The 26511-nt window shown below is 38.9% G+C and overlaps 1 protein-coding gene across 2 annotated transcripts in view; it reads right to left on the bottom strand.

The window, feature by feature from the left end:
- unc13c (unc-13 homolog C (C. elegans)) overlaps positions 1-6543 on the bottom strand; it is a 174689-nt gene extending 168146 nt beyond the window's left edge. For both annotated transcript variants that reach the window (XM_083552177.1, XM_083552178.1), the window contains exons 1-2: positions 5864-6543; positions 617-4112 (exon numbers count right to left, since the gene is read on the bottom strand). In XM_083552177.1, the coding sequence (XP_083408303.1) occupies positions 617-3860 (3244 nt within the window). In that variant the 5' untranslated portion in view covers positions 3861-4112; positions 5864-6543. The remainder of the gene's footprint in view (positions 1-616; positions 4113-5863) is intronic.
- Between the last annotated feature and the right edge of the window lie 19968 nt (positions 6544-26511).

The raw sequence follows: 26511 nt of genomic DNA, 5'->3' as shown, positions 1-26511 counted from the left end.
CTGCAAAACTAAAATATACTCTCTGTTTAATTCACAGTCAAGTTCAAATTTAATAGGAATAGAGTTCTTATTATTCCAAAAAGCTCTCCTAAAAACACACACCAAGAGAAAGGACACAAAAATAGCAACAGTGTTGATGGCGACCAAGATTATTTCTGACTGACTAAAACCACTATACCCTCCCAACACACACACACACACACACACACACACACACACACACACACACACACACACACACACACACACACACACATATACAAATCAATAGCAAATTTAAAGAGTCATCATCTTCCACATCAAACACCTGCAATCAATGTTTAGTCTTTTCCCGGACTCCCTTCAAAGCCTTCAAAAGAATCAGAGGTCTTTAGCAGTAAAGTGTAGCCACTCAGACATGAGTTAGTCTGTGACCCTTTTTCTGCTTTCTCCTTTCATTGTGGTGTGCAATCATATAGACTGACCGTAAAGTACACCCTGATGGAATATCTCCAAACAAAAGGAAGCTTGTCTTCCGAATTCCTGTTAAGATTTTGTTATTAAATATCTTGTCATAAAACCTGCATCTTCAATCAATATTAAATAATTATCTGTAGGTCAAAGAGCACATTCCTACCTCCAGCCAGAATCTGCTGCTCAAGCTCAGCCATTTGCTTCCTGTAGGCTCTCAAAGCAGCTTCTTTAAATGTTGGGCGTAATCTTTTCTTGGGCGCCGGTTCCTCTACCGGTGCCGGAGTTTCTGTGACGTTTTTGTTCTCGTCTTCCTGAGTCATCGTTTCTTTCTCCTCCTCTGCTACTTTTACCTGTACCATGTCCTGCACCTCTGCCTTAACTTCGGCTTCTTCCTCCTCTTGTTCGTCAGCATCATCTGCTGCCTCCTCCGTGTCTTCTATGTATTCGATCATGGCCTCGTACTCGTCCTTATCCTCTATCATTTGGTTTTCATCGTAGCCTTCGCTGTATTCTTCATCGTACTGCTCGTCTAAGCTACAGTCGTATTCTAAAACTGGGTTCCCTTCCTGCAAAATGTCATATTCTTGTGAGCCTTCATCCTCGTCTTCTTGGTACTCTTCCTCTGCCTCATTGGCATTCGTTCTATTCTCGAGGTTGGCTAGAACTTGCTCCATCACTTCAACGTAATGTGTTTCATTGTCCACAGGTTGCTCCGTGGTTTGTTCATTCTCATCCGCTTTGAAGTAGGAGGGTTCATTGTAGACATCAGAGTCAATAGTGGTACTGGAATCATTAGCTGTTGACTGAGACATAGTTCTGAACCGGCCTATGAATGGAATAGTACTTGGCTCTTCTGCAGGAGCGCTGGAGCTTTGAGAGCCCTTGTTCCAGACAACTTCCAGAGCTGATTTGGCCCTCTGTAAAGTCGAGCCAAAGCCTCCAAAGCTGAAGGTTTTTTCAGACAAGTCAATGCTCAGTCTGCTGCTCCAAGATTTGGGGACTTCTTCAACCTTTTCAACTCTGATTTCACTCTGGCTACGGTACATAGTGGAAGACTTTTGATTTTGCTGAAGTTGGTTCCCTTTACTCTCCTGGCGTTGCAAAGTCTGCGGAGCTGACTCTGGTTTGGATAGTGTTTTTGGCTTGGTCTTAGGTTTCTTTTCTGGTTTTGGTTCTGGTGCAGGTACTTGCACTTGCATTGGCTCTATTACTGCTTCTATCTCAGGTTCTGGCTCAAGTTCTGCTTCAGGTTCTGGCTCAAGATCTAACTCAGGTTCTTGGGCTGTCTCAGGTGTACTGTCGAATGTCAAAAAAGTCTCACCTTCAAACTGCAAATCAACCTCAAGGCATTTTGTAATTTTTTCAGGGAAACCTGGGTTAGCAGCAGGGTCGAATGGGCTACTGATTTCTGAGACTATATTTTGTTCAGTTGAGGCATCTAATCCGGAGTCAGCTCCTTGTTCGAGGTGATGCCAGTCTTTCCATGGTGAAAGGTCACCTTGCAAAGAAAGTTGGGAGCCACTGTAGTGACTTCTGTCCCCTGATACACACACCAGACCATTACTGACACCACTGTCTATAGTCTCTGTGGTCTCAACCTCATTGTGCTCTACATACGGCGGGTTTTCCTGACTTAGGGTTTGACTGGGTGGACTCGCATACCAGGAAGAAGCCATGTCCTCCTGTTTACGCTGCCAGAGCTCCTGATCTGACGAAGAGAGCAGGGAACATCCATTAACTCTGGTAAAGTACTGGCTCTCAGAAAAATCTTCAGAGTAAGACGGGCACAGTTTGGAGCAGTCTGACTCGGAGCGACTGAGCTTAGGAGTAGAGTAATCACTCTGCGAGAGCCATCCTGGAGTCATGTCGGTGTAATAAGCCTTGTTTTGCTTGTCATCATAAACAGCATCATCAGCGTAATGCACCGAGTACGTGGTGTCATCTGTCGACCGGTGATCATGAGACTTTTTTTTGTCGGATTTAGTTTTCTGAGGTGGTTTGGGCACAATTGCATATTTATTTTTGCTTAATTCGTCAAGTTCTTTATCACTGTCCATCGAATCCCAGTCATCAGTCTCGGCTTTGTCTTTGGCCCCTGACACTTTCATGTCCATGCTCTCATAGGTCTGAGAAGATGTCAACCCCCGATCTTTCCTGTCTTTTGACTCTTGTGCAAGACTATCTGTAGAGATTGATATTCCAGTGCCTTTGAGCTTGTAACACTTTTTCAAAACTAAATCCCTGTCTTGAGTGTTTGAAAAAATAACTATAATAGGGCGAGGTTTAGCACTTGAACATTCCCTTTGTTGCCCCAATCGATGGGCAAGTTCAATTTTAAGTGTCTTGTGTGCTTCAACAAAACCCATTTTCTCTTTTAAAATGTGATAAATAAGTTCCTCGGTTCTTTCAAATTTTTCCTCAGGCACATTCACGAATCTCAGAGTCGCTTTGTTGGTTTGTTGGCTCAGCTGCCTGATGTAGTCGTGGATGTCTCGCGTCTCTCGTCTGGATTGCACGAATCCTGAGCGAAGTTGCTCGATTTCACTCTGCACTACCTCCACACTGCTGGAGATCTCATCGATGGAGCTTTTCAAAGCATTGACGTGCCCTCTAAGCTCGGAGAGCTCTGACTCAATCTGGCTGATTCCCTGAAGCTCTTTGAAGATCATCTCCATGACATCTTGGGTCTGACTGATGCAGCCTGTGGAGCTAGATCCCGGTTCCAGGGTAGTGGTTTTCTGCTGCCTCCCGGCCCGATCCAGAGACTTGCTTCTTATGCCAAGCGTCTTTCTCCATGTGCTAGCCTCAGAGGAATCCGAAGAAACACATTCTTGGCTCTTCTTCCATTTCCGAAGCTTTTTCAGAGCACCGAGTCGGAGAGCGTGGAGACTGCTTCGTTCTCCTCGCTCCCCCTCAGAGCTGCCATCAGAAGGCGCCAAACTAATCATACTCTTCCTGTTCCTTCTTACTGGCATTGTATAGGCTTTATGTTCATCAAATCTGTGGACAAGTTTGGCCTCGTTTAAAGAGTCAGTGTAGCTACTGTCGATGGACAACACTTCATGAAATTCATTATTGTTCAGTAAGGGAGTGTTCTTCTGCAGTCCATTAGCGATTGCTACTCGGTAACTGAACGTAGGAGAAAGAGAAGAGCAGTCGTTCCTCCTGTCGTCTTCCTCAGTTGATAGGTTGCGTGCGGACGAGCATTTAGAAATCTTTTTGACTGTGCTTTTCAAGGTGGTGGAAAAAGTCGGATTTCGAGCATGCAGTTCAGGTGATATCCGAGGGTCTTTTTTGTTTTCACTATTTTCTTTCTTTTTCGTGGTATTTGCCAATTTCTTTGTAAACATTCCTTTGCAAATCTTAAAAATATAAGACGATAGCTTCTTCACATGGGCAGAAACCATGGAGGGCAATAGGTCAGCGTGTTGGCGTTCCAAATCGAGCAATGCTGAACGGGGGGTTACATCCAGTAAGGATCACCAAACCAGCATAATCATAAACAGTTTTATTTTTTCTAACCCTGAGGGATAAAAGAAGAGAAAAGAGAAGTATGCCCTTGGAATTTTTGTTTTTGGAAAGCAAAAATATATATAGTGTATATCCTTAAGGAGGGAGAGAAAATCCAAGTGTCTTCTTCCCAGATAGCATTTGCTTGTCTGTAAAGAGAGAAAGAAAACATGTCATTAGGTCACACTGAAATAAAACAATCATCATAAAGTACAGTAGACTGCTTTCAAAGCCTGATACCGCTACACCCTTCTTCACCAACTCTCAGACTTCATTTCTCTTTACGATCACGGTGGATCCAGAGAGGACTCGGTGCTAATCAGGGTTACACCCTGGATGCTACACCAGTCAGTCATATGGAAAAATGCAAACACACACACACACACACGTGATGCCTCATTTACACAGAAGAGTTTGAGTCCCCAGGGCACCTACAGGCATTCTTTTGGGAATTGGAAGAAAACTAAGGAACCTTTAGAAAACCCATGTGGTCACACAGAGAACATACCAATGATTACTAAATCTTTTGAAAAAAACAAAGATAAAGCAAAATGACTCATGGAAAAAAAATGATATTTTAAGCTTGATTGAAGCTCGATCTTAAAATTTATACTGTTCCTAATTTCGTCACCAGACTGATTCATTTGTTTAGCAGTTTTTCAGTCGGGTAGGAATTCGCTCCAGACTTTGTGATTTATTGCCGTTGACTGCTGTGTAACAGTTCCAATTAAAACAAAGATCAGCTTATTTGGAGGAAGTGAGCGTTTAGTGGTTAAAGTACTGGGCTACTGATTGGAAGATTGTGGGTTCAAACAATGGTACCAGAAAGCTGCAACTCTTAAGGGCCCTTGAGCAAGGCCCTTAACCTGTTGTGCTCCGGGGGTGCTGTAACACTTCTAAACATTGAGTGGATATGCAAAGATAGAATTTTCACTTTGCTGTACAAGTGAATAGTATAAAGCGTTCTTTCTTCCACACTTTTACATTTTCCTCACCAACCAAAGGCAGATAAGTGGCAGAATTTATCCTTGTAGCCCAATTACACTGGTACGTCCAAGTCATGAGGACAACCCTAAATGTCCTCGAAGTCTAGGACAAATTCGATGGGATTCCCGAAGAGAAGCTTGTGGAACGGATTGAGAATGACGAGCCCCACCCACCTACTACTATCCTTTATGACTTCTTGCTCATCTTCCATTCTGCCGTCATCCTGAGTTCCCCCTCCTCCCTTCCTCCCTCGCTCTCCCTCCCTCCTTCCTACCTTTCCATCCTCCCTCCTTCCTTCCTTTCCTTCTCATTTCGCCTCCAATCAAGCTTCCAATTACTACCTTTCACTTCCTCGAACACTTCTATGAATTAACCAAAACAATCATGGCCGCCCAGGGTGGCGACCGAGTCTGAGCACTCGGCTGAACGTGTGTGTGTGCGTGTGTGTGCGTGTGTGTGTGTGTGTGTGTGCGTGTGTGTGTGTAATTCTTATCAGCCATGCCGGGTTTCTACACCACGTTCCCTCGGGTCCTGAGGATTTCTTCCGTGGAGGCTGACAGCATTCAAATTTGACCCCTTGAGAACACACAGATGGTCGACTGTGCATCTGTGCATGTGTGTGTGTGCGTGTGTGTGTGTGTGTGTGTGTGTGTGTGTGTGTGTGTGTGTGTGTGATGCATAAAGCCATGTTGACATGTCTCATGCAACAGTCGAAAAATTGCACGCAACCCCGACACGCATGCAAAGCGAATCCTACGATTTCCCACGAATAAATCTTGGTGTCATTCCGGTGCAGCTAAACCTCCGGCGTGAGAGACATTCCAGACGATGTCAGAGCAACAAGAAGACATGAGCTGCTTGGATCGAAATGAATAAAGGAGGAATGAACAGAAAAAAGGAAGGGAACCTGTACCTGAGGCGTTCCTTAGTGGTGGTGGAGAGGGAGAGAAAGGAAGTGGAATAAATCCAGCCACGTTAGAATGATTTTTCTCTCCAGAAGCACGCAGGAGGCGCTGCAGGTTATCACGCTGAACCACGGAGATGACGGTTAGCGGAGCATCCTCAGTACGGACAGATGAGAGAGACAGAGAGAAAAAGAGAGAGAGAGGGAACGAGAGAGAGCTCTGCAGCAGCATAAGCAGCAGCCTCTTCGAACGAGGGATGACTCTCTCTCCCTCGCCTCAGCTCTTCATCCTCCTCTTCTCTCTCTCTCCGTTTTCCATCTCTTCCTTCGCTCAACCTTGAGCTGATCCCTTGGAAAGCAGAAGCATGGTTTTACTCTCCTCCTCTCTGTCTCTCTTTCTCTCTCTCTCTCTCTCTCTCTCTCTCTCTCTCTTGCTCTTTCTCTTCTCCTCTCACCGTCTATCGTTCTCCCCCGTCACTCTTTTGCTTTACTGTCCCAGACGAGTGAGGCAGACAGCGTGTCTGGGACAGAGAAGCCCTCCTGCCTGAATGCCTGCCTCGGAGTGTGTTTGTGTGTGTGTGTGTGTGTGTGTGTGTGTGTGTGTGTATGTGTGTGTGTGTGTTGGAGAGCGAACAGGAGAGGGAAAGAAAAAGAGCGAGATCCAGGATGAGCTGAAAGCCCTGAGGACTGAGGCAGCTTCACGCTTCGCTCTCATTCAAAGAGAAACACACGTGATGCTGAGAAAGAGAGAGAGAGAGAGAGAGAGAGAGAGAGAGAGAGAGAGAGAGAGAGAGAGAGAGAGAGAGAGAGAGAGAGAGAGAGAGAGAGAGAGGGGAGGGCATGGAGTAATGTAGGGGAGGAGAGGGAGGAGAAACGATGAGAATGTGTGTGTGTGTGTGTGTGTGTGTGTGTGTGTGTGTGTGTGTGTGTGTGTGTGTGTGTGTGAAAGAAAGAGAGAGAGAGAGAAAAGAACCCAGGAGAGATCTATCTATCTATCTATCTATCTATCTATCTATCTATCTATCTATCTATCTATCTATCTATCTATCTATCTATCTATCTATCTATCTATCTATCTATCTATCTATCTATCTATCTATCTTCTAATTTCTTACTCTCTGTCTCTGTTACTATCTTTCTTTTTATTTGTCTCTCTTTCAATCTCTTTCTCTTGCTATCTTTTACTCCTCCTTCTTTCTTTCTTTGTCTCCTAATCCCTTATTCTCTCCATTTACCCACACCTCTCTCTTTCTCTCTCTCTCTCTTTCTGTCATGTCTTCAGAAGACTAAAACACACCCCACGATAATGTCTATCTCGTTTCCTCTCGTTCGTTCATTCGCTTGTTTTTCGCTCGTCTCACAGCTGCATTAATCTGATCTCAGAACCGTAACACACCACACCATTACTTCATGCAGAAACGTGGAAATGTGTAGACGTTCACGCAGCAGATTCTCCTCTGATCCCTAACACATAAAGCTTCTAGCTAGCGTTCCCTCTGCGGATCTTACTGCAGTGTTCCAGCGTTCCTGTCATCTCCTGCGCTTCACTCCATCACCGGTGGAGAAGATCGAATGATTCCAAATCCATCCTGTGACTCTTCAGACTTCTAGCAATCATCTGGAACCTTTAGGTGAAAACCTGACAGGATGCACACGTTATTTTCCAACCACACGTATGTTTTCATTTCAAGAACTTGAATTCCAAAGTCCTCATAAAACCTTTTGTTCCATAAAGCGTTCCTTTTCAGAAAATCACTGTTTATACAGTTTCTAAAATAGTTTTTCTTATGGGTTCCTTATATCAGGTCCTTGTAGAGTTCATTGTAGGCTTCCTCATATGAGTTCCTCATTCGGTTCTCATGTGTTCCTCATAGGGTTCATTGAAGGCTTTATTGTAGTGTTCCTCATATGTGTTCTTCATCAGGTTTTTTGTAGTGTTCCTCATATGGGTTTCTCATATAGGTTCCTTGTAGTATTCATCAAAGCGTTCTCTCTGACACTGGAGACTCCTTCCATCCATCGTACAAATCCCCATAAACGAGCTGTTGCTATAGAAACCATACACTGAGTGAGCAAAAGTATTGAGACACTCCACTTTTGTGGTTCTTCTCCAAACTGTTACATCATTTGTGTATATGTGTACAGGAGGTGCAGTGGCTGGATGACCCTAAATCTCCACAAGCACGCTCCAAGATTTGTTGGAACATCTCAGAAGAGAAAAGGTTAATATTTCTGCAGATAGAAAACTCGATGTGGAATGAGATGTTCGAAAACACACACAAATCTTCTGGTCAGTCTCATTAACCTGATTAACGGAACCATCAGAGGAAATGTCAACTGATTGCACTCGACCTGGACCTCGATTAGGGACAGCAGGGTGGAGGCGTAATTCTACCTGCAGAAGTGTCACGTGACAGTGAACACACAGAAAGAGTGTGAGGTGTGTGTGTGTGTGTGTGTCATTGCATTCAAAAACGCTCCTTTGGCTTCATTTAGCCACAGCTGTGCACTCAGCGCTCTCCAGAAACCAAAGACGTGTCATAAAATCCCCAAACAGCCACTAATTGTCCTTCCTTTCAGCCAAATTGCATTTGCGCTCCCTCCCAGTGCGGGAGGAGGAGAAGGATGGGGAAGGGAGGAACAGAATAAAGGGATGAGTGAGATCGCTGGGAGATCAGTACATGGCTCGTGTATGCCCCCTATAGGCGAAAAATATCCCTGCTGTTTAATTTCATAGAAGAAACATGAGCACAGTCCTGAAACATAGACGTGCATTTATCATTTAACAAAAGCTATCTATCTATCTATCTATCTATCTATCTATCTGTCTGTCTGTCTGTCTGTCTGTCTGTCTGTCTGTCTGTCTGTCTGTCTGTCTGTCTGTAGACATGTATAATTATTAACAAAACAAAAGAAAATAGCCTTTATTTTTAAACAAAAACAATAAACAAGCAGGCTAGCATGATTAATACACAAATACACAAACATACACTAACATACTTTATACACAAATACACAAACACACACTAAAATACTTTATACACAAATACACAAACATACACTAACATACTTTATACACAAATACACAAACACACACTAACATTCTTTATACACAAATACACAAACATACACTAACATACTTTATACACAAATACACAAACACACACTAACATTCTTTATACACAAATACACAAACATACACTAACATACTTTATACACAAATACACAAACACACACTAACATTCTTTATACACAAATACACAAACATACACTAACATACTTTATACACAAATACACAAACACACACTAACATTCTTTATACACAAATACACAAACATACACTAACATACTTTATACACAAATACACAAACACACACTAACATTCTTTATACACAAATACACAAACATACACTAACATACTTTATACACAAATACACAAACATACACTAACATTCTTTATACACAAATACACAAACATACACTAACATACTTTATACACAAATACACAAACACACACTAACATTCTTTATACACAAATACACAAACATACACTAACATTCTTTATACACAAATACACACTAAAATACTTTATACACAAATACACAAACACACACTAACATTCTTTATACACAAATACACAAACACACACTAACATACTTTATACACAAATACACAAACATACACTAACATTCTTTATACACAAATACACAAACATACACTAACATACTTTATACACAAATACACAAACATACACTAACATTCTTTATACACAAATACACAAACATACACTAACATTCTTTATACACAAATACACACTAAAATACTTTATACACAAATACACAAACACACACTAACATTCTTTATACACAAATACACAAACATACACTAACATACTTTATACACAAATACACAAACATACACTAACATTCTTTATACACAAATACACAAACATACACTAACATTCTTTATACACAAATACACACTAAAATACTTTATACACAAATACACAAACACACACTAACATTCTTTATACACAAATACACAAACACACACTAACATACTTTATACACAAATACACAAACATACACTAACATTCTTTATACACAAATACACAAACACACACTAACATTCTTTATACACAAATACACAAACACACACTAACATACTTTATACACAAATACACAAACATACACTAACATTCTTTATACACAAATACACAAACATACACTAACATTCTTTATACACAAATACACACTAAAATACTTTATACACAAATACACAAACACACACTAACATTCTTTATACACAAATACACAAACACACACTAACATACTTTATACACAAATACACAAACACACACTAACACTTTATACACAAATACACAAACATACACTAACATACTTTATACACAAATACACAAACACACACTAACATTCTTTATACACAAATACACAAACATACACTAACATACTTTATACACAAATACACAAACATACACTAACATTCTTTATACACAAATACACAAACATACACTAACATTCTTTATACACAAATACACACTAAAATACTTTATACACAAATACACAAACACACACTAACATTCTTTATACACAAATACACAAACACACACTAACATACTTTATACACAAATACACAAACATACACTAACATTCTTTATACACAAATACACAAACATACACTAACATTCTTTATACACAAATACACAAACATACACTAACATACTTTATACACAAATACACAAACACACACTAACATTCTTTATACACAAATACACAAACATACACTAACATTCTTTATACACAAATACACAAACACACACTAACATTCTTTATACACAAATACACAAACATACACTAACACTTTATACACAAATACACAAACATACACTAACATACTTTATACACAAATACACAAACACACACTAACATTCTTTATACACAAATACACAAACATACACTAACATACTTTATACACAAATACACAAACATACACTAACATTCTTTATACACAAATACACAAACATACACTAACATTCTTTATACACAAATACACACTAAAATACTTTATACACAAATACACAAACACACACTAACATTCTTTATACACAAATACACAAACACACACTAACATACTTTATACACAAATACACAAACATACACTAACATTCTTTATACACAAATACACAAACATACACTAACATTCTTTATACACAAATACACAAACATACACTAACATACTTTATACACAAATACACAAACACACACTAACATTCTTTATACACAAATACACAAACATACACTAACATTCTTTATACACAAATACACAAACACACACTAACATTCTTTATACACAAATACACAAACATACACTAACACTTTATACACAAATACACAAACATACACTAACATAATTTATACACAAATACACAAACACACACTAACATTCTTTATACACAAATACACAAACATACACTAACATACTTTATACACAAATACACAAACACACACTAACATTCTTTATACACAAATACACAAACATACACTAACATTCTTTATACACAAATACACACTAAAATACTTTATACACAAATACACAAACACACACTAACATTCTTTATACACAAATACACAAACACACACTAACATACTTTATACACAAATACACAAACATACACTAACATTCTTTATACACAAATACACAAACATACACTAACATACTTTATACACAAATACACAAACATACACTAACATTCTTTATACACAAATACACAAACATACACTAACATTCTTTATACACAAATACACACTAAAATACTTTATACACAAATACACAAACACACACTAACATTCTTTATACACAAATACACAAACATACACTAACATACTTTATACACAAATACACAAACATACACTAACATTCTTTATACACAAATACACAAACATACACTAACATTCTTTATACACAAATACACACTAAAATACTTTATACACAAATACACAAACACACACTAACATTCTTTATACACAAATACACAAACACACACTAACATACTTTATACACAAATACACAAACATACACTAACATTCTTTATACACAAATACACAAACACACACTAACATTCTTTATACACAAATACACAAACACACACTAACATACTTTATACACAAATACACAAACATACACTAACATTCTTTATACACAAATACACAAACATACACTAACATTCTTTATACACAAATACACACTAAAATACTTTATACACAAATACACAAACACACACTAACATTCTTTATACACAAATACACAAACACACACTAACATACTTTATACACAAATACACAAACACACACTAACACTTTATACACAAATACACAAACATACACTAACATACTTTATACACAAATACACAAACACACACTAACATTCTTTATACACAAATACACAAACATACACTAACATACTTTATACACAAATACACAAACATACACTAACATTCTTTATACACAAATACACAAACATACACTAACATTCTTTATACACAAATACACACTAAAATACTTTATACACAAATACACAAACACACACTAACATTCTTTATACACAAATACACAAACACACACTAACATACTTTATACACAAATACACAAACATACACTAACATTCTTTATACACAAATACACAAACATACACTAACATTCTTTATACACAAATACACAAACATACACTAACATACTTTATACACAAATACACAAACACACACTAACATTCTTTATACACAAATACACAAACATACACTAACATTCTTTATACACAAATACACAAACACACACTAACATTCTTTATACACAAATACACAAACATACACTAACACTTTATACACAAATACACAAACATACACTAACATACTTTATACACAAATACACAAACACACACTAACATTCTTTATACACAAATACACAAACATACACTAACATACTTTATACACAAATACACAAACATACACTAACATTCTTTATACACAAATACACAAACATACACTAACATTCTTTATACACAAATACACACTAAAATACTTTATACACAAATACACAAACACACACTAACATTCTTTATACACAAATACACAAACACACACTAACATACTTTATACACAAATACACAAACATACACTAACATTCTTTATACACAAATACACAAACATACACTAACATTCTTTATACACAAATACACAAACATACACTAACATACTTTATACACAAATACACAAACACACACTAACATTCTTTATACACAAATACACAAACATACACTAACATTCTTTATACACAAATACACAAACACACACTAACATTCTTTATACACAAATACACAAACATACACTAACACTTTATACACAAATACACAAACATACACTAACATAATTTATACACAAATACACAAACACACACTAACATTCTTTATACACAAATACACAAACATACACTAACATACTTTATACACAAATACACAAACACACACTAACATTCTTTATACACAAATACACAAACACACACTAACATTCTTTATACACAAATACACAAACATACACTAACATACTTTATACACAAATACACAAACACACACTAACATTCTTTATACACAAATACACAAACATACACTAACATTCTTTATACACAAATACACAAACACACACTAACATTCTTTATACACAAATACACAAACATACACTAACACTTTATACACAAATACACAAACATACACTAACATACTTTATACACAAATACACAAACACACACTAACATTCTTTATACACAAATACACAAACATACACTAACATACTTTATACACAAATACACAAACACACACTAACATTCTTTATACACAAATACACAAACATACACTAACATACTTTATACACAAATACACAAACACACACTAACATTCTTTATACACAAATACACAAACATACACTAACATACTTTATACACAAATACACAAACACACACTAACATTCTTTATACACAAATACACAAACATACACTAACATACTTTATACACAAATACACAAACACACACTAACATACTTTATACACAAATACACAAACACACACTAACATTCTTTATACACAAATACACAAACACACACTAACATTCTTTATACACAAATACACAAACACACACTAAAATACTTTATACACAAATACACAAACACACACTAACATTCTTTATACACAAATACACAAACACACACTAACATTCTTTATACACAAATACACACTAAAATACTTTATACACAAATACACAAACACACACTAACATTCTTTATACACAAATACACAAACACACACTAACATTCTTTATACACAAATACACAAACACACACTAAAATACTTTATACACAAATACACAAACATACACTAACATTCTTTATACACAAATACACAAACATACACTAACATTCTTTATACACAAATACACACTAAAATACTTTATACACAAATACACAAACACACACTAACATTCTTTATACACAAATACACAAACACACACTAACATTCTTTATACACAAATACACAAACATACACTAACATTCTTTATACACAAATACACACTAAAATACTTTATACACAAATACACAAACACACACTAACATACTTTATACACAAATAGACAAACATACACTAACATTCTTTATACACAAATACACAAACACACATTAACATCCACTATACACAAATACACAAACACACATTAGCATATTAGCATCATTTATACATGAACATCTTTAAATGATCGGTGCTAAACATTGTGTGTGTGTGTGTGTGTGTGTGTGTGTGTGTGTGTGTGTGTGTGTAGATTGATTTCAAAGGTAACAAAATAGTAAATGGCCGCCTGAGCCATTTGGACAATATGGACATCTGACCACGGAGTCAAACATTGTCTGATCTCTGACTCAGGATGGGGGATTCTATCAATCTATCCCTGTATCTCTTCATCTTTTTCCTGTATCTGATTAAATGAAACAGAAACAAACCCACATTTTCATTTTCCTATCTATCTATCTATCTATCTATCTATCTATCTATCTATCTATCTATCTATCTATCTATCTATCTATCTATCTATCTATCTATCTATCTATCGTTCGTTCGTTCGTTCGTTCGTTCGTTCGTTCGTTCGTTCGTTTACAATGTCCTGTTTATATTGGAGTAAAAACGTCACCCCTCCCACCATTCCCACTTTTATCTCTATCCATCTGTGAGAGAAATACTGCCACAACAATCTTTCTCTTTCTCTCTCTCTCTCTCTCTCTCTCTCTCTCTCTCTCTCTCTCTCTCTCTCCCTCTCTCTCTCTCTCGCTGTTTTTCTCGCTCGCTCTCTTGTTCTCTTTCCCTCCCTCGCCCTCCCTCTGCCTCTCTCTCTCCCTCTCTCTCTCTCCCTCTCTCTCCCTCTCTCTCTCTCCCTCTCTCTCCCTCTCTCTCTCCCTCTCTCTCTCTCTCTCTCTCTCTCAGACACTCAGGCATGAAGCCCAGATCCCATCGTGTCTCTGAACCCTGCAGGTTCCCACTGTTCTGTGTTTTCCCTGAATCTCTGTCTCAAACACTGAACACAAAGAAAAAAGAGGAATATTTATTTTATCACCTTTTCCACTTCCATCACCAGGTCATGTGACATTTTCCTACAGTGCAGTACAAAATACATCCATACACAAATCCAATAAATATCACAATATATGCAACGTTCATATACTGCATACATGTTCATGTCTGGATTTCACAGATCTACAAATATATTTTGAGTTTACCCCTTACAGAGAAATGAAGTCTAGAGTTTTTATTCGAGGTTTATTTTAAAGAGAGAAACAGAATATAAAATAAATGTATATAAAAAACATTAAAGAAGGTTATAAATTATTTTGTATTTGATCGAGTGAAATAAGTATTTGTTCCCGTACCAACCAGCAAGAATCCTGACCACCACAGACCCAAATTCTTCCATTTAAACTTCTCCACCACCAAGGGAAAGATCAAAGAGCTGTCAAAGGACGTCAGGAACGAGATTGTAGACCTGCACAAGGCTAGAATGGGCTACAAGACCATCAGATTGTTGTCTTGGTGGTATGTTTTGGGTCATTGTCATGCTGGACGACCATCAACCACCCATCTTCAGTGTTTTGGCTGAGGCCAGGAGGTTCTCATCCAAGATTCTAGACTTCATGGCCCCATTCTTGATGTACTTTTAGCAGAGAAACAGCCCCAAAGCAGAATGTTTCCTCCTCCATGTTTGACAGTGGGGATGGTGTTTTTGGGGTCATATTCAGCATTTCTCTGCTTCCAAACACTGCGAGTTGAGTTGCTCAATTTTGGTCTCATCTGACCGCATCACATTCCTCCAAACCTTCCCTGAATCATTCAGGTGTTCACTGTGGTTTCAGCTCCCATAAGATCATTAACAAGCTCCTCCTGAATGATTCTGAGCTGATCCCTCACCTTTCTCAGAATTATCCTCACCCCATGAGGTGAGATTGTGCATGGAGCTCCAGAGCGATTTTTAAATGATCGCTCCAGCAGTGGTCTCTTTCCCACCAAAATTCTTACTGATGGTCTTGTAGCCCATTCCAGCCTTGTACAGGTCTACAATCTCGTTCCTGACGTCCTTTGACAGCTCTTTGATCTTTCCCATGGTGGTGGAGAGGTTTAAATGGAAGAGGTTGATTCTGTGACTGGTGTCTTTCATACACATAATGAGTTGATATTAGAAGAACTTTCCTAAAGGTACAGGAATAATTTGAGTCTGTGGTGGTCAGGATTCTTCCTGGTTGGTACGGGAACAAATACTTATTTCACTCGATCAAATACAAAATAATTTTGTACATCAAATGTAAAGCAGATCTTCATGGAGCTGGCTTCATGCACAGGTTTGGGTCTCCTAGTTCAAGTGGAGGAAAGATTCCATGCAACTGCATCCAAAGACGTTCTGTATAAATGTGTAGAATTAACTTAGTGGTAACAGTTTGGAGAAGAACCACATATGGAGGCTACTGTGGATGGGACCATGGAGATGATTTAGGACTCCAATTGCCAACAACAGGTTTCTCTCAAGGAATAGAACTGAATACAGAGCACACACTGCAGATGTGAGATCATCTTTACATACACACATCTCACCACATATTTACTTTCCTGGTAGCTGCATTGATCTCTGATCCACGATTTAAATCTGAACACAATCTCCAAGGATCAGGAAAATCTCCATGGATTAAAGATTTAAAACCCAAAATTGTAGGATATCCGAGGAACTTCTGCCAAAATGTGTGTGACTTCAAAATCAATTCAGCCTCAACAGTTTTTCCATCTGAACACATCAGATCCACTGAGTCCCTTCTCCACATGCTGAAATGTAGCGATCTACATTACACATCATCAGAACAGGAAGTGGTTGAGTTATTCAGACAGGAAGTGGTGGAGTTATTCAGACAGGAAGTGTTGGAGTTATTCAGACAGGAAGTGGTGGAGTTATTCAGACAGGAAGTGTTGGAGTTATTCAGACAGGAAGTGGTGGAGTTATTCAGACAGTCAGACAGGAAGTGGTGAAGTTATGTAGACAGGAAGTGGTGGATTTATTCAGACAGGAAGTGGTTGAGTTATTCAGACAGGAAGTGGTGGAGTTATTCAGACAGGAAGTGTTGGAGTTATTCAGACAGGAAGTGGTGGAGTTATTCAGACAGTCAGACAGGAAGTGGTGAAGTTATGTAGACAGGAAGTGGTGGAGTTATTCAGACAGGAAGTGGTTGAGTTATTCAGACAGGAAGTGGTGGAGTTATTCAGACAGGAAGTGTTGGAGTTATTCAGACAGGAAGTGGTGGAGTTATTCAGACAGTCAGACAGGAAGTGGTGAAGTTATGTAGACAGGAAGTGGTGGAGTTATTTAGACAGGAAGTGGTGGAGTTATTCAGACAGGAAGTAGTGAAGTTATTCAGACAGGAAGTGGTGGAGTTATTCAGAAAGGAAGTGGTGAAGTTATTCAGACAGGAAGTGGTGAAGTTATTCAGACAGGAAGTGGTGGAGTTATTCAGAAAGGAAGTGGTGGAGTTATTCAGACAGGAAGTGGTGAAGTTATTCAGACAGGAAGAGGTGGAGTTATTCAGACCGGAAGTGGTGAAGTTATTCAGACAGGAAATGGTGGATTTATTCAGACAGGAAGTGGTTGAGTTATTCAGACAGGAAATGGTGGATTTATTCAGACAGGAAGTGGTGGAGTTATTCAGACAGGAGGTGGTGGATTTATTCAGACAGAAAGTGGTGGAGTTATTCAGACAGGAAGTGGTGAAGTTATTCAGACAGGAAGTGGTGGAGTTATTCAGACAGGAAGTGGTGGATTTATTCAGACAGGAAGTGGTGGAGTTATTCAGACAGGAAGTGGTGAAGTTATTTAGACAGGAAGTGGTGGACATTTTTAGACAGAAAGTGGTGATTTTTCAAATAGAAAGTATTGGAGTTACACCCAGCAGTAGAAGTTCAGGAGTTGGGGGTTCAGAGGGCATTTTCGTCTTTTGAGCATTAAATATTTAGCGTGGCTGAGGGTAAAAACGACCTGAGCCGTGATTTATCCCAAACCAGAGCAGCGTATCCATCACCTTTAATATCATTCACTTTCTCATTCTACAGAACATAACTCAATAACACCTGCAAATTATTCCGGAAATGCAGTGAGACTAGTAATAGGGAAAGGGGGGGGAGGGGAGGGGGGGTCAGAGAGAGAGAGAGAGAGAGAGAGAGAGAGAGAGAGAGAGAGAGAGAGAGAGAGAGAGGGATCCAAAGTTTTTCACCTGGACTTTTCCATCTACTTCGTACCTTCGTACCACAGCATTGTTGAATCCTGAAATCTGATTGGTTAGAACATTTGATGATTCGTTTTCATCATTTTCATTTCATACTAACTTGTTTTGCATGGCACAAAATTAAACTAAAAATGAAATAAAAAAAGCATGACATCATTCCTAAAAAAATTTTAAATGCTAAAAAAATGCAAACGTTTATTTATTAGTAAAATATTTATTCTGATACTGGAGTGTGATTTTCACTACAGGAGGCAGAGGTGGCGTGAATAGTAATAAAGTTATTGTTTGACACACACACACACACACACACACACACACACACACACACACACACACACACACACACACACACACTTCTTCTTGAGATGAAAGGCATCAAAGGTTATAAGGAATAAAGGATGAAAAAATACTATTATTTCTTTACCAGATAAATATCTGTGTGTGTGTGTGTGTGTGTGTGTGTGTGTGTGTGTGTGTGTGTGTGTGTGTGTGTGTTGAGGAAGTGGTGCAAATGTGTATCATTGATAAGAATCACAGAAGATGATACACTGTGATTAACACTGGATGGTCCAGGACTTTGCTAGCAGTAGGATGATGCGTCGGTAAAATCTGATTTATTTGTATATAATTATCAGTAGATGTTCTTTATTTGTATTATTTTATAAACTGACCAATAATTTGTGACTAATATTTGATATGTAGATTGATTTCTCGTCGCTAAACCGTTTCTCGAGCGCGTTCTCTCATCACCGCTGCTACGTGAACACGACGCATCGCAACACTACGGAGACCGAGGCGTGTCCTGAGTGTCACATAGAGTACAGATTAACATGGCAGAGGCAGAGCTGTAACTTCCTGCACACACAACAGGGAAAAAACATATGGTTTTATTTCATCTTTATTTCTTTTTCTTTTTTTGGAACCAAAGAAACAGAAGTGGACTATTTGTACCATATTGAATTGCAGAGCGTGTTGAATTACAATGTTGAATTAAATGATCTGTAATGTAGTGTATCGTTGACTTAAACCACTCCAGCCACCTCCTGACTCCGATACATCACATCACCACAGCAAATCAGTTATTTCTCTTTTACATGAATGCAGTATTTGGGAAAATCTGCTGTAGCTTCTGCCTCCAGGCTCTTTCAGTGTTCACACTCGATGTGGCAGGACACGGCGATGAGTCCGGAGAATTTTATGCTGATTATGTCTTCCAGCCAAATAAATAATAATAATAGTAATAAGAAGAAAGAAAGGAAGCCTGTAGAGATAATGCAGCACATTTATTCATATTTAATCACCAGCATTCATTCGTTTTTTTAAAGAACTCGGGAAAAGAAACAGATTGTATGGCAAAAGTATTGGGACACCCAATATGTAGTTTCTCCACAAATTGATACCACACAGTAGTTGGAGGCACGCAGTGTCGGAAGCATGACATTTACCCTTTTCAGAGACCCAGGACTCATATATCCTGTTCCAGCATGATACCACAATGTGCACAATATCAGCGTCATTAAGATATACTTTATGTGTAGAAAGATCTGCTGTAGAGCTCCAAAGCTACTAAAGAAGTTTTGGATGAAGTAGAACAGCACCCAAGGCCTCCTCACCTCACCTACAACAGTACCTCACTTTACTTTAGCTTAAATTTCCACAAAATCAAGTGGACATTTCCCCAGAAGAGTGGAGGTTATTATAAAAGGAAATGGGGACTACATGTGGACCATAAGCACACAAGAACCTTATGGCCAGGTGTCCACCAACCTTTTGGACTTTATATATATTTTAGTGAAACACGAATTCTGAATGCTGATTGGTCAGAATTTGTCAGAATTCTGAATCCTGAGTGAAAAGAATTTTGAATCCTGATTGGTCAGAAGGGACTGATTTGTTATTCATAAAAGCAGCTTGTTCTGATTCGTTATAGTTTTCATAGCAAACCCTTGTGGGAGGAGTCTCCAGTGTCAGAGTTAAAGACAGAACTGTACAGTTTCTGACATCTTGAAGGCACCAATTTTTGTGCATCTTTTTCATGGTTTATATGGTAACATGCAACATGAAGCTGTGATTGAGTTTAATGAGAGAGGGATAAAGAGATATAAAGAGGATGTCGAAGAAGGAGCATGTGCAGTTTCTGTAACCTGAGCAAGAACAGGAACTAACAACAACTATGGTGGGGTGATACATATGTGTGTGTGTGTGTGTGTGTGTGTGTGTGTGTGTGTGTGTGTGTGTGTGTGTGTGTGTGTGTGTGTGTGTGTCAGGTGTAAAGACTTTAAAGCATCTACACCATGCTGTGAAGGAAATAGCATGTTAGTGGAAAGAAAATTGATCCTGAATTGGGATGTAGGAAAGACAGAATCTTACACACACACACACACACACACACACACACACACACACACACACACACACACACACACACACACAAACACACACACACACACACACACACACACACACACACACACACACACACACACACACACACAAAAGGTAAGTGCTAAGGATAAGTGTATACAGAAAGAGCTTTTTTGCTTCTAATTGTTACAATAAACCTGTTTGTGTGTGTGTGTGTGTGTGTGTGTGTGTGTGTGTGTGTGTGTGTGTGTGTGTGTGTGTGTGTGTGTGTGTGTGTGTGTGGTTTATTCTTCATTTAAAGAAATCATGCTCACACACATGCACACACACACATGCAGCACATGTTCTTAATGGAGGAGAAGTTCGTTGCTTGCTATAACACAGCGGAGAACATCAGCAGAGCTGAACACTGCTATGGGAAGTGAATTAACGCTGGAGAGATGTGATGAGGAAACATTTACACACATGCATACACACACACACACACACACACATACACACACACACACACACAGTACGGCATATGGAGTTGTAAATATTTAACATGTTCAATATTCATGAGTATAAAATAAAGCAGCGGTGACTGTTAGTAAATCAGGGGAGGGGGTGAGTATGTGTGTGTGTGTGTGTGTGTGTGTGTGTGTGTGTGTGTGTGTGTGTGTGTGTGTGTGTGTGTGTGTGTGTGTGTGTGTGTGTGTGTGTGTGTTTGAGTGTGTGCGTGCGTGCGTGTTTGTAACACAGAGAACACACTGAAAGCACACAGAGGTTCTGAGCAGGATGGAGAGTGAAGGTGATGAAGGTGATTGACAGGTCCAGATGAGGGAATTTTTCTGCCTGTAGGTATATCAGATCATTTTTGACAGATAGTTCAGATGACGGAACCTCCTCAAAAAAGATGTCAGAAAAGTTTTCTTGATTTTTGAAAAATATCTGAACGATTGATGTAAAAAAAGTAGTGTGTAATAATCTTTGAGTGTTTAAGATATTGGGCCTAGAACTGACCCCTGAGGGACACCAGTGGAGAGAGTATGAGGTGATGAGACTGGAAATCTCCTAACTATGCACTAGAATCCATCTTGTTGGAAGGTTTTAAGAAGCAGATCAGAGTTGAGCTCCAACATCTCACATCTACAAGAGTGTAGTGGAAAATCTGGTGGTTCACAGCATCAAAGGTTCCAAACAGGAACCATGATACCAAGATTAAAACAGAAAATGGCATACCCCAAAAAGGACAACTGGAGAACATGCTGGGGAACATCTATGAAATTCTGGAGAATTGTATAGATGTGTCTGGACTTGGAGAGAAAGTTCTGGATAGATTACTCCAGGTAAGTACTATTTTTCAGGATATTGGCTTCTACAACTTGTTAGATCCTGGAGGAGAAGATTTTGGACTGCATGAGTGACCGATGTAATGATTGAGTGAGTAAAAGGAATCAATATCATTCCTCCATCTAGTTCTATTTATTACTGGTTTGGTTCCTGTTACTTCCCCAGGAGACCTTCTATGACGTACTGGATCTTTGTGTATGATTAGTTTTCCATCTTTCAGTGTTTTGAATGGATGAATGGATTTGAGCAACAGAGGTTAAAGGTTACTCAGAAAACAATCTGAAGCAGTATTGACTTCCTGCGACTTCAAATCTATTTTTCTGATTCACTGCATCTCTGGAAACGTGTAAAGACCCAGTCTTTATTGACAGAGGCTGAGTTTGTTAGATGAACCCATGGAGGTCAGATGGATTGGGACAGCATAGTTCAGGAGACTTCAAAAACCATTTTACCTAATAGGCATTGAACCAAAGTACATCATCGTTAATTAGTTACTTCTGGTGGTCCTGACCCTCTTCTGCTCTCCGGACATGCCTGATCCATACTGATGCTCCAATTCTGCTGAGGTCTCATCACATGGAAACCACTTACTGATGCTGACAATGACCTCCATAATGGACAGAGAGAAGATACATAAGATGATTGTGAATGGGGAAGAGGTAGCTTAGTGGTGATGGATACTCATTATATAATTGCAAGTCGCTCGAGATGACGGCGTCTGCCGAGAAGTGCACAACAAAGTAATAAAGTTAATCAGTCACACCATGAAGTTATGGGAAAGAGCAGTGGAAGCCAGGCTGAGAGAAGAGGTGACCATCTGTGAGCAACAGTATGGTTTCATGCCGAGGAAGAGCACCACAGATGCCTTATTTGCTTTGAGAATGTTGATGGAGAAGTATAGAGAAGGTCAGAAGGAGTTGCATTGCGTGTTTGTGGATTTAAAGAAAGTGTACGACAGGGTGGAGAGAGGAGTTGTGGTATTGTATGAGGAAGTCTGGTGTGTCAGAGAAGTATGTGAGGGTGTTGCAGGACATGTATGAGGACAGTGTGACAGCAGTGAAGTGTGCAGTAGGAACGACAGACTGGTTCAAGGTGGAGGTTGGACTGCATCAAGGATCGGCTCAGAGCCCTTTCCTGTTTGCAGTGGTGATGGACAGGTTAAAGGACGAAGAGAGTGTGTTAGAGAAGTGAAGAAAAGAGTGCAGGCAGGGTGGAGTGGGTGAAGAAGAGTGATAGCAGGAGTGATTTGTGATAGAAGAGTATCTGTGAGAGTGAAAGGGAAAGTTTATAGGACTGTGGTGAGACCTGAGATGTTGTATGGTTTAGAGACAGTGGCATTGAGTAAAAGACAGGAGATGGAGCTGGAGGTAGCAGAAGATGTTGAGGTTTTCATTGGGAGTGAGGACGATGGACAGGATTAGAAAAGAGTTTATTAGAGAGACAGAACATGTAGGACATTTTAGAGACAAGGTGAGGGAGGTGAGATTGGGATGGTTTGGACATGTGCAGAGGAGGGACATGGGGTATATCAGAAGGAGAATGCTGAGGATGGAGCCACCAGGAAGGAGGAAATGAAGAAGGCCAAGAGGAGGTTTATGGATGTGGTGAGGGAGTTGGTTTGAAAAGGACAGATGTAGAGGACAGGGGGGTATGGAGAAGGATGATTCGCTGTGCACCCCCTAATGGAAGCAGCTAAAAAAAGAAACAGATGTTTTATATAGCACAAACACTATTTAATCAGTCTCATTTCCTGTTTCTTTGGTCTCACTGGCAAATCCCAGATTTTGTAAGCAAACACATCATTTATCTCCTTCTAGTTCATCGCTAGTGACATTTCCAAGCCTTTATCATCAAGAACATGTTCTTCAGGTCTGTTAAGTTTGATTGTTTGTTGCAAAATTTGCTTTGGCCTTATGTCCTTTTGTATCCGTCTGCTTTGCTGATAAACCTGAAATTGCATACAAACCCAATGTCTGTTTAAATGGCAAACAAAGACAAATAACTAAACAACACTCTTGTGGCTCAATGAATCTCTACAAAATCTCCACAAAATCTAGTGGAACATCCCAGAAGAGTGGAGCTTATTATAACAGTAAATGGAGACTTAATGTGGAATGAGATCATTTTGTTCATATTATGGTCAAACGTTTGTCTAAATAGCGTATATAAAAGCTATGCTAAATGAGTTTGAATCCGCGCGTGACTGAATTTGGAAAGATCGCTTTCCTCTAGAACACTAAACCCTACTTTGGATTGTCCCTCAAGTAAAAGCGATAAAAGTTCACTTGGTCTTTGATTCTCCTTGACAGAGTTTGTTCTGTACAGTTCCCTCAGGCCTCTCCATTTGCTCATGAATCATTTTCACATTGTACCTCTTTACAGCAGCTCTGGCAATCAATAGTCATGGTCTGAGTACAGAACATACAGCTAAGTAGGTGATAGGAAGCAGTAAAGAAGAAATAAAATACAAAATGAAAGTAATTATGAGAAGAAGTGTGAGAAATCTTGCAAAACCAGGAAGAAGACAAGTAACATTCTGATTCTGCTGCTTCTTGGTCTTCTGCTGGCTCTGCAGGTGGACCTGATATACACTTCATAAAGAAGTTATCAAAGAACTTCGACGAGAAGCTTCAGAAGTTTGCTCCAAAGTGGCACGGGTTTATCAGATGTCAAATATCAAACAAATCCACCAAACAAAAGCTACATTTTCATTTACAGCATTCTGCAAACATGCTAATCCAGAGCATTTTACCGTTACACAACTGAGCAGTTGAGCGTTAAGGGCCTTGCTCAAGGGCCCCGTTTTGGCATCTTGGTGGTGCTTTGATCTCTGCTTTGTTTGGAATTTGATCCCATAACAATCTGATCAGAAGTCTAACACTTCTAAATTACCACTAACTCATTTCCAAATCACATATTTATATATACGTTTATATGTTTTAAAAGTTTAACCAATTAAATATTAATATATATATTTTTATATATACTGACAGACAAAACGTTATGACCACCTGCCTAATATTGTGTTGGTCCCCTTTTGCTGCTAAAACAGTTTTGACCCATTGATCATTAACAGCATGAACTTCTTCAGCAGTTTAAGGTCCAGGAGCTCGTCTGTTAGATCGGACCACACGGACCAGCCTTCACTCCTCACGTGCTTTAATGACCCTCGGTCGCCCACGACCCTGTCCCCAGGTCACCACTGTTCCTTCCTTGGAGCACTTTTGATAGATTCTGACCACTGCAGACCAGGAACATCCCACAAGAGCTGCAGTTTTGGAGATGCTCTGACCCAGACGTCTAGACGTCACAATTTGTCAAACTGAGCTTTTATATGACTCAGGAGTAAATTTGATTCAGAGTGTGGTACAGTGTATTAAGCAAAAGTTCGGACTCAGACGTCTGTAAGGTGCGCTGTTCATTTCTCTTTCCTGTCCAGCGCTTATTGCGGTTTTCAGGTTCCAAATGAAAGATGTTATTCTTTTACAGCCAACACAAATCATGTTCATTTGGAACTCTTAGTTGAGTGAGGAATGAGCCCCTTCTGTGTGCTTGCTTTGGCTGGATTATCATTATTTCCTTGTTTTAGAAAATAATGAACAATCGGTGTGAGATGGCATGTTGGGGGAATCGGGCTTCTGAAAAAAAATAGTTTTTTCATTCAATTCTGCTCAAACGAACAAAATGACTTGAATAAAGATCCGTTCATTCTGAGATTCAAAGGTTCAAGTCAGTAACAAGAGCAAATTTTCTCTGAGAACATGCAAAGCTTCTGCAGGAAAGATTTCTAATAGAAAACTCCTACCTGTGCCTGTGTATTCTGTAGAGCCCGTAACCTGGTCAATGTTAATGCTATTTCATTTGTCAAAAATAAGTGTACACATGTACATGCTAGTTTCCAGATCGACTTTGTGCATGCTTATTAGCATGCTAGTCAGCGCGTGAGTGTTAGAAGTCACTCTCATATGAGCATATTGTTAACCATGCATGAGTGCATGCAGTACAATAAGGTTTCAAAGCTCCAATAATCTTGCTTTTGTAATTCTGTTGTGAACAGAGAATTACAGGAGGTTGACTTGTATATTCATACATGTATGTA

Source organism: Silurus aristotelis, assembly GCF_946808225.1.
Source record: "Silurus aristotelis genome assembly, chromosome: 10".
NCBI lineage: Eukaryota > Metazoa > Chordata > Actinopteri > Siluriformes > Siluridae > Silurus > Silurus aristotelis.
This window is presented reverse-complemented; position numbering and strand designations above follow the sequence as displayed.